Genomic DNA, 14,257 nt, shown 5'->3' on the forward strand with positions numbered 1-14,257 from the left:
ACTTGCTTTAAATTTCTATCACTTTCAAAGCAAGAGCCCTAAAGATATATATGTATATATAATTTAAGCCTTTACCACACTATAAATATTGGTTTCACCTTATCAAAACATTTGCACACCCAATCCTGAAAACGTAATATAAAAAGGAAAATATAAACCAATATTCATTATGACGGTGAGTCTGTTTATTTTGACGATTTCTCAGTCTCTGTAAGAACACTTGTTTACTCAAAATTAAGCATGCAACAGATGACTTAAAGGCAATTTGTTCTTAAAATACACTAAACCTCGAAAGTAAAACTCTTGAGAGGCAAAATTCACTGGAAAAGAGTGCTTTCTACATTTTATTAGTAAGAGGCAAACTCTTTATGATGTTGCTGAAATATTAAAAATACCAATCTGTAGAGGAAAAGAGAAGATGTGATTTTGGCTATCACTTTCAGAGCTATTAAGAATACTCGGGGGGCGCCTGGGTGGCTCAGTTGGTTAAGCAACTGCCTTCGGCTCAGGTCATGATCCTGGAGTCCCGGGATCGAGTCCCGCATCGGGGCTCCCTGCTCAGTGGGGAGTCTGCTTCTCCCTCTGACCCTCCCCCCTCTCTATCTCATTCTCTCTCTCAAATAAATAAATAAAATCTAAAAAAAAAAAAAAAAGAATACTCGGGGCACCTGGGTGGCTCAGTCGTTAAGCATCTGCCTTCGGCTCAGGTCATGATCTCAGGGTCCTGGGATTGAGCCCCACATCGGGCTCCCTGCTCGGTGGGAAGCCTGCTTCTCCCTCTCCCACTCCCCCTGCTTGTGTTCCCTCTCTCGCTGTGTGTCTCTCTGTCAAATAAATAAAATCTTTAAAAAAAAAAAAAGAATACTCACAGTTAAATGACAATTTTAATACAGAGCCAGAGTACAATTCTTCTCTCAGAATTGTTTCAAGAATTTTCCACTTTCAAAATTCACATGTAGCTTAGTTTTATTACATATTGCTCTCTACCCCATTTCTCTCCATTAATGCTGCCCAGAATATAACACAGTATTTTTTAAGTACAGTCTATGGTTCTACTTCCTGAAGTGTACAATAACAATAATTTATTATGTTTGGGGCTTAGCATAACATTTACAAGTGGAAACCATTAAAGAAAGCGCTATTCACACAATCAGAATGGGAAGGAGCCCTATAGAGGAGAGCATATACATAGCTCAAAGAAATTTTCAATATGCTCCAACTTTATTACAGACTTCAATTTACCACTTCCCAGGTATCAGTGCTATTGACTGTATTTACATAAACTTGTTAAAATGACAATTTAACCTGCACAATGTGTAGTCTGTTTATCTTAAATCTGAAATGGAAATGTTTAACTTGTTAAAAATTAATATCCCAACAAAGGGAAAGAATAAAAACATTCAAAATAAATTCCAGAGTTAATATTATTTTTGTAAACTTATTTTAAAGCACTACAGCACAAACTCACTTTGTGTGATCACACTTTTTATTCAATAACAATCACCTTTCCTTGTTCACGATGCCATAACTAACTCAAGAGAAATTTAAATCTTCAAAAAGGATTATAAACAGCTAATTAAAATTCCACCTGAAGTAATCTCCTTGCTATAACCTATATACTATAACCTATATACTATACATTGTATTGTTATTGGTTAGAAAATACTAAATTTTCTGAATCACATGCCCTCCTACCAATTACATACTGACAAAACATTAGCCAATTATTTATTAATCGAACTCTTCTGCTCAAGAAACCAAGAGTCATGCTCCTATACCTTATAGAAGCCCAAGTATCTCTGCTCCCTCCCTTCCTGCATGAGGCTTTAAACCTTCAGTCAGTTTTATTTTGCTACTTTCCCTAACCTTTGCAATTAGTTTTATCCTGCTACTTTCCTAAAAATCACTATTCTTCATTTTATCTGCCACAGTTGTATTTGGAGAATTAAGACTGTTCAAGCATAAAGTTATTCCACCTATCCTCTCAAACTATACTATGCTCCTAATACTCATCATTCTGTAATCATTTTATCCAAATTAACCACTGATAGGTTTGATGTTTCAAGTTTCACTTAAAAGAGGTTGATATGTTTCAGGGTAAAATAAGTTAAATATTCTGATCATTATGTTCTACCCAACTTCCAAAGAGCTTGACAAAGTTCACCAACACCCTCCTCTTTAAAATAGCAAACACGCTGTCATAGAACCCAGAGAATAGTTGCTTTGCTCCAAAGAATATAGCTACTGAGCACTTCCCAGAGCAGCTGTTACTTTCAGACGCCTGCTGGACTATCACTTTGGTTAAATTAATGATGGGTCATATTGTTCCACTTTACTTTTTTTTAGTGTTGCAATCAATGTAGGAAACCTACTGATGACTTTTAAAAATACAGTACAAAAGTGCTCGCTTCGGCAGCACATATACTAAAAATACAGTACAAAAATTTAAAAAAAAAAAAAAAACTGTAGCTCCACTACTTTTCCAAAAGAAATCGTTTCAAGATCCCTACATCATTACTTAAACCACACGTATCAGTTGTACATGACCCTGGAAGGCTTTAAATGGATTCAATTTTCTATCTAACTTTACCAAACATGTTCGCAAGTTTTCAATAATTTCGAGAACGTTCTATATTACAAAGGTGCTGGTGCACTCTAGCAGAATCGTGCTGCTCAAATACAAGCCCCGAAACGAATATCCTGCACGTGACAAATTTTAGGTATATTTCTGGTTACCTGAAGAGCTTTCTGCACCCTTTATCCCCCAGTGATGCTCCCAGCGGCAAATACTTCCCATCCTTCAAAACCTTCCTCCCACCCCTCCAAAAATACACATTAGATTTAGAGGTTTCCGCATACTAATACGGAATCACTAATACCACTAGGTATTATGGCTCTCAAAGAATCCTCTTTAGCAGCCTCCCCTGGGACACTGTGCTCAGCGGGGCTTTGAACCTGTGAGACTCGCCGCCAGCTGCCTTTGCAAAAGCAGCACCACAGGCCGACTAAATACCGCAGTGCTGCTGCTGACTTTTTGCAGCAGCTTAAAAAAAAAAAAAAATCAGCCCAGTACCCTGCAGACCCTGCTGGCTCTTCAGCACCGAAGAGAAACCACCGCATTGCTCAGCGAGCAACACCGGGGAGCCCGACTGTAGGGCGGAGAAGCGAGTGCCGTCGAGAGGCTCTGTCGAGGGCGGGGTGTCGGGAGTGGGGGAGGTGGGGAGGAAAAAGGCGTCCGGACTGTAGGGGACCACGACGAAGCAGCGGCCAGGGCGCTGGCGGCTGGACGCCCAGCTCCGCATCGCGCACTGACCGTGGCAGTCGTATAGCGGACGCCCGGCAGGGGCACGGGCCCCTCCCGGGGATGGGGGTCCCGCAGCAGCCGGCCTTACCCCGCCCGCCGCCCCCCGGGCCCTCACCTGTCATGAGCGCCGGACTGTCGCCCGCCGCCGCAGCGGGAGAGGAGGCGGCTGCCGCGGCAGAGCCCGAGGCCCGCCGCCCGCGGAGGTGCCTGGACACCAGCTCGCATCCGTCCGCCGCGCCGGCCACCAGCAGCCCGAGCACCAGCAGCGCAGCCCAGCGCCACCGCCGCAGCCAGCCCGAGGCCGGGCCGGACGCCGCGGCGGGATGAGGGCGCGGAGGAGGACCGAGGGGAAAGCGCGGCGGCGCCCCGGCCGCTGGCCACTCGTCCGCTCCGCCAGGCGCTGCAGCTGCTGCTGCCGCCGCCGCCGCAACCGGCAATTCCTCGGGCCGCCCCCGCCGCCTCGGAGGCGAGCTCCTGCCGGGCGCCAGCCTGGTCCCCTCGGCACCGGCGGCCTCCGGAGCTCGGGTACCGGCTGCGTTCATTGGTTCCGGTTATTTAAAAAAAAAAAAAAAAGGTGAGGGGCAGAAAGGTACTGCGTCTTCAGGCCGCGCGCGACAGCCACGCTCCTGCGGCGGCGAGACCGGAATCCGCGACTCTGGCGCCTCTGAACACCAGCCCCAGCGCCCGCGCCACCGCCGCCGCGGCGCATCCCCCCGCCCCCTCCAGCCCGCACCCGTCGTAGTACCACGCTCGGCCCCGACGCCTCCTCCCCTCACACACTCGCACACAGCATACCAATCCCCCGCCTCCTTCGGCCTCTCCACAGCGCAGGCGCGGCGCTGCTGCACTGCGCCTGCGCGGCGCCACAGACCCGCCCCCTGGGCGTTCCCGGGAAGACTAACGTCCCGCGGGGTGGCTGCTAATGCTCTCGCTGAGCCGCGAAGTTAGAGGTGCGGGGGAAGACTGGCATGTATGTCCCCTTCCCCCATTCACGACCCGCCCCAGACAGCTGGAGGGTAGGGGGACCAAAGAGGCGGGACAAAGGAGTACAGACTTCCCAAATTGTTTGGGCAAGTTATAGGCGTGTAGACGACAACAAAAATAAATGCATGGGTCAGGAAAACCTTCTAATCAGAAACAGCGGCGTCTCTAGAATTTCAATATAGGTGGGGCTTAAGCCAGCAATGTGGAAGTGGAGGTTAGCATAGAAGTGTTTTATTTACTTAAAGCGCTCCCTGCAAGCCCATGTGTCAAGCACTGCTCTAAAGCCTTTACAGATTTACGCATTGTAACTAAAAGTTAGGTAGTGGTATCCCTATCAGCCCCACTTTACAAATGAGGAATCTAAGGCCCAGAGATGGTAAGTAACTTGCCCCCAGGTCCCCCACCTAATAAATGAGAGACAGGGACAGATTTAGCACCATTAAATGGAAATACTGAAATGGATTTGCTCTTGCCTCTGACTTTCCAATGTTCAAACATTACCTGAACTCATCACCTCGCTACCACCCCAGCAAATAAGGATTCTTTGCTGTCGGTTTATTAAGTTTACAGAACGGTGATTCGGATTTGGCTTTACCTACCCGGAATGAAGCACAGGGCACCCGTTCGGGCGTGCACACACACGGGCATTCTCTCTTCCAGAAGCACAAAGTTATTTAAGATTTGCAGATAAGGTTCGTAAGCATAAAGGTCCTGTTTGATATTAGTTTTTCGTTGTTGGGTTAGGGGTTTGATTTTGGTTTGTATTGGCTGGTTTTCTCAAGAAGATACTCAAATTACACAATCTCCCAAAGAATTTCTTCTTTGAGGAAAGAATCAAGAATTTCTTTGAAGCTAATCAATCTATCAACAATTATTTCTTGACAGACTTCTTGGGGACAGTGCTTTAGGTGGCAATTCATAGGGCAACGGGGAGATTATATTTCCCCTGCTGAAAGGCATAGCAATCAAGTCACAAAAGCGTCTACCAGAAGGAGAGAACTTTGCTAGAAGACCAGGAAAATATAAATAACAGGCTTGTTTTCTGCTCTCCAACATTTCATTCATTCAATATTTCCTGAGTGCCTAGTGTGTGCCAGGCAGCGTACTGAGTAGTGGGAATTCAGGAGAAATAAAAGAGAGACCAAAAAAGTCAAGTCAGTACTCAGGGATATAAGAGATAACACAGTCCCTGCCTGGGGAATCTTACGATCCTGCTTGGGAGATAAAATTTACACTCATTAAACAATTAGAAACTAATACAAGGTAGTAGTTAATTAGTTGCTAAATTGGGTAGAGGAAGCTGTATTATACAGCAATAACTGCAGTATAAAACCACAAATTATCAAATCACTGAGGCCAAACTTCTTTAGCCAAAAATTATATGGGTTTTTTTCCTTCTTTATTTTAAATAGGCTCCACACCCCATCTGGCGCTTGAACTCACCACCTGGAGATGCAGAGTGGCATGCTCCACTGACTGAGCCAGCCAGGCACCCCCTCCTTCTCTTTGAAAGACAAGGATGTTGGCACTGAGGGGACCGGACTTGACTTGAGGTTATGATTAACTGTTTATGCCTCTCACTGCTGGAGCCAAAAAGGACATAGGGAGGTACCTGCCAACACTGAAGAGACCTGTCTCAAGCAGGCCAGAGTTCAGGACTAAATCCTTCATCTCATATCATCTGTGTCAAGGGTGCCAAAGTTTCTATTAGAGTGGCCAGAATGCATCCTCTTGTTGCACAAAGGTATAGCATCACTGTGCATCTAGCAAAAACCTAGGTGCAGAAAAGAGAAAGTCCATTGTCTTCACAAGATGATCTATAGAATACAGTTGCTTCCATTTGCAAGCCGCAAAGAAACACCGGGGTTCCCGTTAGAGTAATCGCTTCTTCTTCTGACTTCCTGTCCCACCTCCAAGCCTTTGCCTTCGCTTTCCCTGCCTCCCAAATACTTTCTTCTCTTCTTTCCTCTTGCCAAATCCCATTAAAATCTAAGCTGAGCCCCTTTCCTTGACGCCTGCCTTCCTACAGCCTAGTTCTTAACGTCCCAACCTTAGGACTTTCCGTTAATTTACAGAATGTCTTTATTGTCTGATTTTCACCCATTCGTGACTTCAAGCATCTGATGGGGAGCACTGAGCTTTGGAATCAGACAAACCTAGAGGAAACTGCAACTCCACCGTTTTTCAGCTGTGTAACCCGTAGGAAAATTACTCTGTCCTGGGTTTCCGGAGGGGAAAATTAGGGACCACATAATAATGCCCGCCCCACAAGGTTGCTGGTGGCTACAAGAGAGTAAAATAACAGGTCTGCCTTTGCGCGCTGCCTGGCACACAGGTATGTTTTCATCCCTCAGGGAGAACTGGCCCCAGCCTCCGGGCGTGTGTTCTGAGCGTATTCCTAATTTAAGATAGCTCATCGCTCTTTGCCTGCGTGGTGGTTTGAGTTCATCTTCCGACAAAAAAAATCCCTTAACTCCGTAGGGCACATCCAGCACAGACGCAAGATCCGTCCACCCGGCCCCTCCCATCCCAGAAGCAAACCAGCCCTTCCCAAGCGTCGGGCTCTCTCCCCATCTCCTTCTCCCCCTTCTCCCGGGCAGCCAGGACGGCCCACGGCTCCCCACCCGCTCCAACCAGGAGAACCGGATCTCGTCCCGGGAACGAAGCCAACAGCGCGCCTGCGCCGCCAGGAAACCTCGCGCATGCCCGTTGTCTCCCACCGCCTTTTCCCCAGGTGCGCGAGCTCTCGGGCTCCCGCGGTTCCGTGACGCTGCGCGCCGCAACTAGCTTGGCTTCCGGCTCCCACTCCGTGGGCGGTGCGTCCGGGCGGCCGGCTGCCGCGGGATGACGTCACCGCGCGGACGGGCGCGGCAGGCGTTGGGTGGGCGTGGAGCCGGAGCTGAGGTGGAGGTTCGGGAGTGGGGAATTCCGGTCCGCGGTTAACTGAGAGGGGCTTCCTCCTGCGTCCCGCCTGCCCACCGAGCATCTCCGGCCCGCGTTTCGCCTACAGAGAGATGTGCCAGTTTTCTTGGCTTTGACTCCGCGACCCTAGAATTTGGGCGCCTGACGGGGCGTCATCCGTAACAGCCAAGCCCCTCGGAGAAATGCGAAGAGCTCCCTTTGGTGGAAGTCCTGTTGCGGACTACCATATGTTTTCCCACGAACTCCCCACCCAGTCTCGCAAGGGAAATGAGGTCCAGAGAACTTTAAAGGGGGTGATACTATGTATGATACTATATGTGATGGCCCCAGGATCGGAACAGTAAAGCCTCTGCATATTAATATGGTCTCAAATTATTGAATGAATTAAAGCACTAAGAAGAAAAGTGACACAGTGGAAATAACTCATTAGCAAGATTCTTTCTCCCTAAAGCCAATAAGGCAGGGAATATTCCTCACCTAGTTTAGTGAAGGTGGTAACCTTCGTCATTGCATCTTTCTTGCATGGAAGAAGAAGTCTTTTAAAAGGTATCCTGCAGGGTAAACTCGTTTTAAGAGTTTTAACATATTAACATAGTTTTTTAAAAGCCACCCAGCGGAGCAAAAGCAAATCAGTTTTGCCCACCAAAGCTAATCAATGGGCTTCTGGAGTCATTTCTATTATTAAAAAGGATGTTTGCTGTTACTGCTTAATTTGAGGTGTTACATGAATACTATTGATCACATAATATCTCATAAGTGCTAAAGCAGTAGGAGTGATAAATGCTCCCTGTAGAAAGAGGAGTCAAGGGGCGCCTGGGTGGCTCAGTCGTTGGGCGTCTGCCTTAGGCTCAGGTCATGATCCCAGACTCCTGGGATCGAGCCCCGCATCGAGCCCCGCATCGAGCCCCGCATCGGGCTCCCTACTGGGCGGGAGGCCTGCTTCTCCTTCTCCCACTCCCCCGCTTGTGTTCCTGTTCTCGCTAACTCTCTCTCTGTCAAATAAATAAATAAGATCTTTAAAAAAAAAAAAAAAGAGAGGAGTCAAATTGTGACGAAGACAAAAGTAGAGAGGTTCATAACTGAAAATGATGAGGAAATGAGCACTGCTTCATTTGCGCACAGATGAGTCCTCGGATAGTATTGTTAATTCTGAAGACGAAAGGCAAATTGTGCAACAGGTAAAACATGATATGCCTACACTTTTGACAGGAAGAGACTGGAAAAATGATTGATGGAATGGAAAAACTTTTTGAGTATGATACAAGAGATTATGCTTCTAAATCAGATGCCTACTTACCTAATCTTAAGTCACATAAGACCAAGTGTTTGTTCTAGAACTAAAGCTTAGGATGGTAAAATATGTGTTTCGGGCAAAGTGTGGTCCCATGGGTCCACAGCACCAACCAAATATTTATAACATCTGTGAATTATGAGGCACGAAGTTGCTAAAGGGTTCTTACAACACTTGAAGAGATTATCTAAGAGGGAATTACCTACCATCAATTTCAAAGTGTACAAGACATGTCTATTTTTGCAAAAGATGCCATAGAATATACAGGAGCAAGGAAGAGAAAAATAGACTTATTTTAAAGTTGTAAAGGGTGACCCACCTCACTTTTTTGTGGAAAGTTCATCCAGATACTGCAGGGTTAAGCCTCTTCTTAGTAAGTTTGAATGTATATAAACATGGCCGTAAGTACAGCCATTTGGAATTGAAACTCTTCATGAGGAGAGGAGGAGCGCCTATATCTTGGTTCCAGGAAAGCCATGTCCTTACTGGAGGCTTATTTGAGGTATGGTGTCTTTAAGAATACAGATTGGGGGGCGGGGAGCACGCATCTGGGTGGCTCAGTCAGTTAAGCATCCAACTCTTGATTTCAGCTCAGGTCATGATCTCAGGTTTTTGGGATCTAGCCCTGGATCAGGTTTCATACTGACGGTGGAACCTGCTTGGGATTCTCTCTCTCCCTCTGCCGCTACCTCCCCCCCCACAAAAAAAGAAAGATTCTTGTGTTCACACAGCCATTTACTAATTGTGTGACTTTGCCCAAGCTACTGAACATCTTAGCCATAGTTTCCCCTTCTGTAAAAAGGCAATAATAATGGTACCCACACAGGGCTGTTGTGAGGTAAAAGCTATTGTAAGGGTACCTGGTGCACAGTTAGATATTATTATCTGAACTCTTGAGGGTGTTAAGGACAGAGCTTGTTTTCAATTAAATTATACAAAAGAGGAAAGTGAAAAATAGAGCACATAAAACAAAGCTGGGCACATAAAAATGTTTACAGCACCATATGCCTGGGGAGGGGCAATCAATGATGATATTTTAATCCAGGTTTCCAAGAAAACAGGACCCAAGGTAAAGGCTTATATGACAGGAATTCTTTAGAGAGTATAACTCCAGGGAAACAAGGTGGGGGGAGGGGGGGAGGGAGGGAAACAAAGTAGGGAAGGAGATAGCAAAAAATCCAGAAGATGAAATACTGAGCTGGCCACAGCTGTGCAAGGAAGAGCGCTTGCTGTTCTGCCTCACCTGATGTCCCCATAGAGGACTTGGGAGACCATAGTGTTTTGGAACAGAGGAAGGAAGAACAACGGTTCCTAGTTCCCATCAGTCAAAAGTTATTGCAGGAGACATGAACCACCCCCATCCCACCGCCCCCATACTTTTGAGTCCTGCCTCCCGCTACTCCAGGCAGCTGCTGGGAAAGCCAGATCCCTCAACAGCACTAGCATTATCCATGCATGAGCTCAGCTAGCAAGTGAATGGGAGCCAGTAGCACTTCCCAACTGTCCACCTGCAGTTCCGTGGCATCTAGCACCTCTGGAGCTACAGGGAAGCCCCCCCCCAAAAAAAGCTGGGGATTCAAGGCATTAAGTGAGACTTTGTTTTTTTGTTTGTTTGTTTGTTTTTTTAAAAGGTTTTATTTATTTGACAGAGAGAAAGACAGCCAGAGAGGGAACACAAGCAGGGGGAGTGGGAGAGGGAGAAGCAGGCTTCCCGCGGAGCAGGGAGCCTGATGCGGGGCTCAATCCCAGGACTCTGGGATCATGACCTGAGCCGAAGGCAGACGCTTAACGACTGAGCCACCCAGGCGCCCCTTAAGTGAGACTTTGTTAAATCATATCCCAAAGCAACATGAGTGACCTGAAGTAAACAGCCTCACAACATCAAGACCACTACCACCAAGGCTGCCGCAAAGTTCAATAAGCCTCCCTTCAGTGAAGATTGAAATATTCCTTCTGCAATCTAGAAAGATGCTGTTGCAGTGCGGTAATGTTCTAGAATGGTAATCGTAGCTTTAAACAGAAAATTATGCAAAGCAAATCCAGGGAGGCACATAAACTGGGTTCAATATAATGATAATGGCAGAAACATGGGAGGACTAAGGCATTAAAGGCACTGTGAACTAAGAGAAGCCCTTCATGCTTTCAAATACTAAATGCATTTTAGGGGTCAGGTACTATATTAGGTGCTATGATCAAAGGTAAATAAAATAATCCCTCTGTCCAAGACCTGAGGAGCTCACAGTCACACAACAATAATAAAAAGGTAGGTAGGCATTTTTTCATTCATTTATTCATGCTTTGTTATTTAATAATTACTGTCACCAGCAAATGCAGGTTCTACAGCCTCTGTTGTGGTTTAAATCATTAAGAAAACAGGTTTGTTTCAAGAAGTTATTGCCTCGGGCACCTGGCTGGCTCAGTTGGTAGAGCGGGCAACTCTTGATCTCAAGATTGTGAGTTGGAGCCCCACATTGAGTGTAGAGATTACTTAAAAATTTTTAAAAATCCTTTTAAAAAAGTACTTGTCTCAAAACATTAATATCAAGTGAGTTTATGAATAATTTCATATTTCACATAATGTAGCTGCCAGGAAGGTAAATGTTTTAATATTTACACAAAGGTGCTCCAAAATGTGTTTGCAATAGGGAAGTGGAATAATGACAGGAGAGTTTGGGAGGACAAGCCTTCTGACATGGAAAGGAAGGAAAGCAGAAAGCCTGTAAATGTGGAGGTTCAAATTATGGAGGAGCACATTCTCAGAGCATTATTGCCAATCCAGAAGGAAGAAGATGATGAGATTTTAAAGTTGTCTCTCTAACTGGGACAAATTTGTGTTATTCAGCCAAAATTCAATGGGCCCTTTACTATGTGCCACAATTTAAAAAAAAAGAAAAGAAAACACATCCCATGGCATTACATTCTTACTGGGGAAGCTGACGGATGATATGTGCGATAAATAAGTAAAATATGTCATGTATTAAATACGATAAGTGTTAAAGGGGTTAAGAAGACAAGGAGGGTGGAAGTGACTTTTGAGTAAAGACTTGAACAAAGTGAAATAGTTCTACAGTTATCTGGGGAGAGAGGATCCCTGCAAGCAGAAAGGTTTTGGGGAAATGGTGTGTGTGGCTTTTTCCAGGAATAGCAAGAAGGTAAGCATGGCCAGAGTAGACCAAGGGAGTAGTAGAAGCTCTAAGAGAAGTCATGGGGACCAGAAAATCAGGTGTTACAGGTCATGGTAAGAACTTTAGCTTTTTCCTCTGAATGAGTTCATAAACCAGTGGAAGATTTTGAATAGCGTTAATGCCATCAGACATACTTTTTTTTTTTACTTCTTATTTAAATTCCAGTTAGTTCACATACAGTGTAATATTAGTTTCAGGTGTATAATATAGTGATTCAACACTTCCATGCAACACCCAGTGCTCATCACAAGTGCCCTCCTTAATCCCCATCACCTATTTAGCCCATCCCCCACCCACATCCACAGGCCTACTTTGTTATAGCATCACTCTAGTTGCTTCATAGCAGGAACAGGAACAAGAGTTAGGAGCCTCCTGCAACAGTCCAGACAAGAGACGATGGAAGTTTGGGTCAGAATAGTGGCAGAAGTGATGGTTAAAAGTGGTTGAATTCTTGGTAAATCCTAAAGGAAGAATCAACAGGCTTCATAGACCAACAAAATACGATGTTGTATTGTACAATGTTGAGAGCAAACTGAAGGATAACACTGAAATTTTTGCCAGAAGCAACTGGAAGAATAGAGGTGCCTCCCATGGGGGAGACTGTGAGGAGACTGGGTTGGAAGCAGGTGGTGCTGGTGGTAGAGGTTTAGAAGCTTATTTTGGGGTAGGTTCAACTGGAGATGCCATTAGGCATCCGGGTGAAAATATTGGTGAGCAGTCTGATATACAATCCTGGAGTCCAAAGGAAAAACCCACGCTGGAGACTTTAATTTAGGAGCCATCAGTATATAGATTGAATTTAATGCCACGAGATTATTCACATGTTCTCTAAATGTACCCTTCCTGTACTGTTCTTCATGCACTAAACAGGTACAAATAAAAGGAATAGTACTTATCACAGCAAGGAACAAATTTATAGACTTCACTACCCATAGAAGTAGTACAAAATAAATATTTGAATAACTGCAAAGAAGTAATTTAGTGCAACCGATGATCAAATGATCCAAAGTGACTTTATCAAGGGAAATTCAGCAGTTCAGGTTTACACACTGCACCCCTCACCCAAAGTTTGAGATGTCAAAGAGTGTACTTCAAAATAAAAGCAAAAGTCTTTGGAACCCACCAACCCTGGTATCGGTCTACATTTTTTTGCCACTGAAAAACCAAATATGACTGTATTAGTTTGCCAGGGCTGCCATAACAAAGTACCACAGACCAGGTGGCTTAAACAACAAAAATTTGTCATACAATTCTGAAGCTAGAAGTCCAAGGTCAAGGTGTCAGGTAGGGTTGGTTTTTTTTCCTAGGGCTGTGAAAGAAGGCTCTGTTCCCTGTCTCTCCTGTGGGCTTGTAGATGGTTATCTTCTCCCTGTCTTCCCTCTATGCACATCTGTCTCCAAATGTCCCCATTTTTTAAGGATACCAGTCATATTGAATGACCTCACTTTGACTTGATTACCTCTGTAAAGACCCTGTCTCCAAATAAGACCACATTCTGGAGTGCTGGGGGTTAGGACTTCAGCATATGAATAAGGGGGACAATTTCAGCCCATAACAGGGCCTATTAAAATAACAAAGCTAAATTTCAAGATTCTCGTGAAGCTTAAATGCTTAAGTACCTGTTATCTGAGACAGTACTGGCACCTGATAGGCAATCAAATGTAAAGTGGCAGAAAATACGGTTTAAAAAGCAATAGTGATCTAAGTACAATCCCTAAAAGAACCTTCTGTTAACATGATACCAGACATAAATTGGCTATAAAAATAATGAAAATGTCACTTACCCTCAGAGCCAACCAAAAGTTGCAGATATAAGTGGGTAAGTGATCCTAAGACCTGGAAAATCATTTAGGTTTTAGAGTTGACATGATACAGATTCAGAAGTCCACCCAACAAAAAGGAAGTCTTAATTTTTCTGTGTGCTAATTAAAACTCTTTTGTTGGCAAAGGACATTAATTCAGCTGCTCAGGTTTACACACTTTGTGTTACTAATAGCACAATTACTAAGTGATTACTGATCAATCAACTGATCAATTACAGCTACTAATTGATTACTAATGCGGGTCACTGTGCTACTTGCTGGGCATCAGAGGTTAAAAAACAGAGAATGCCTGCTCCCAAGCAGCTTTCCATCTAATGACGGAGACATATAAATAAAGATTTACAGAAAAAATATGATGATACAGGAGAAAATAGAATGCTCCTTAACTACAGCCTGCCAGGGAGCAGGGAAGACTCCCTAGAGGAATAATAATTGAGATGGCTTTCAAGGACAAGAAGCTGTTACCAAATCAAAGACTAACTACAGGGGCGCCTGGGTGGCTCAGTCAGTTAAGGGTCTGCCTTCGGCTCAGGTCATCATCCCAGGGTCCTGGGATGGAGCCCCCTGTCAGGCTCCCTGCTCAGCAGGAAGTTGGCTTCTCCCTCTGCCCCTCCTCCTAGCTCGTGCTCTCTCTCTCAAATAAATAAATAAAAAATCTTAAAAAAAAAAAAACAAAACTAGACGAAGAGGAAGAGAAAGGCATTCTAATCGAAATAATATCATCTGAACTTTTAGTAAATGGATAAAG

The 14,257-nt window shown here is 44.9% G+C and overlaps 1 protein-coding gene across 5 annotated transcripts in view; it reads right to left on the reverse strand.

The window, feature by feature from the left end:
- STIM2 (stromal interaction molecule 2) overlaps window positions 1–6,811 on the reverse strand; it is a 149,378-nt gene extending 142,567 nt beyond the window's left edge. The window contains exon 1 of one of the 5 annotated variants that reach the window (XM_081812520.1): window positions 5,901–6,811. Coding sequence is in view for 3 of the 5 variants with exons in the window: in XM_081812517.1 (XP_081668643.1) it covers window positions 3,420–3,846 (427 nt within the window). In the remaining 2 variants the exon portion in view is untranslated. Of the gene's footprint in view, window positions 1–3,419; window positions 4,047–4,099; window positions 4,123–4,887; window positions 5,536–5,900 lie in introns of those variants that run through there. The other 4 variants (XM_081812519.1, XM_081812521.1, XM_081812517.1 and 1 more) reach the window with 4 other exon arrangements.
- Between the last annotated feature and the right edge of the window lie 7,446 nt (window positions 6,812–14,257).

This window comes from Leptonychotes weddellii, chromosome 2 (assembly GCF_054177405.1).
Source record: "Leptonychotes weddellii isolate Sample4059 chromosome 2, ASM5417740v2, whole genome shotgun sequence".
NCBI classification, from domain to species: Eukaryota; Metazoa; Chordata; class Mammalia; order Carnivora; family Phocidae; genus Leptonychotes; species Leptonychotes weddellii.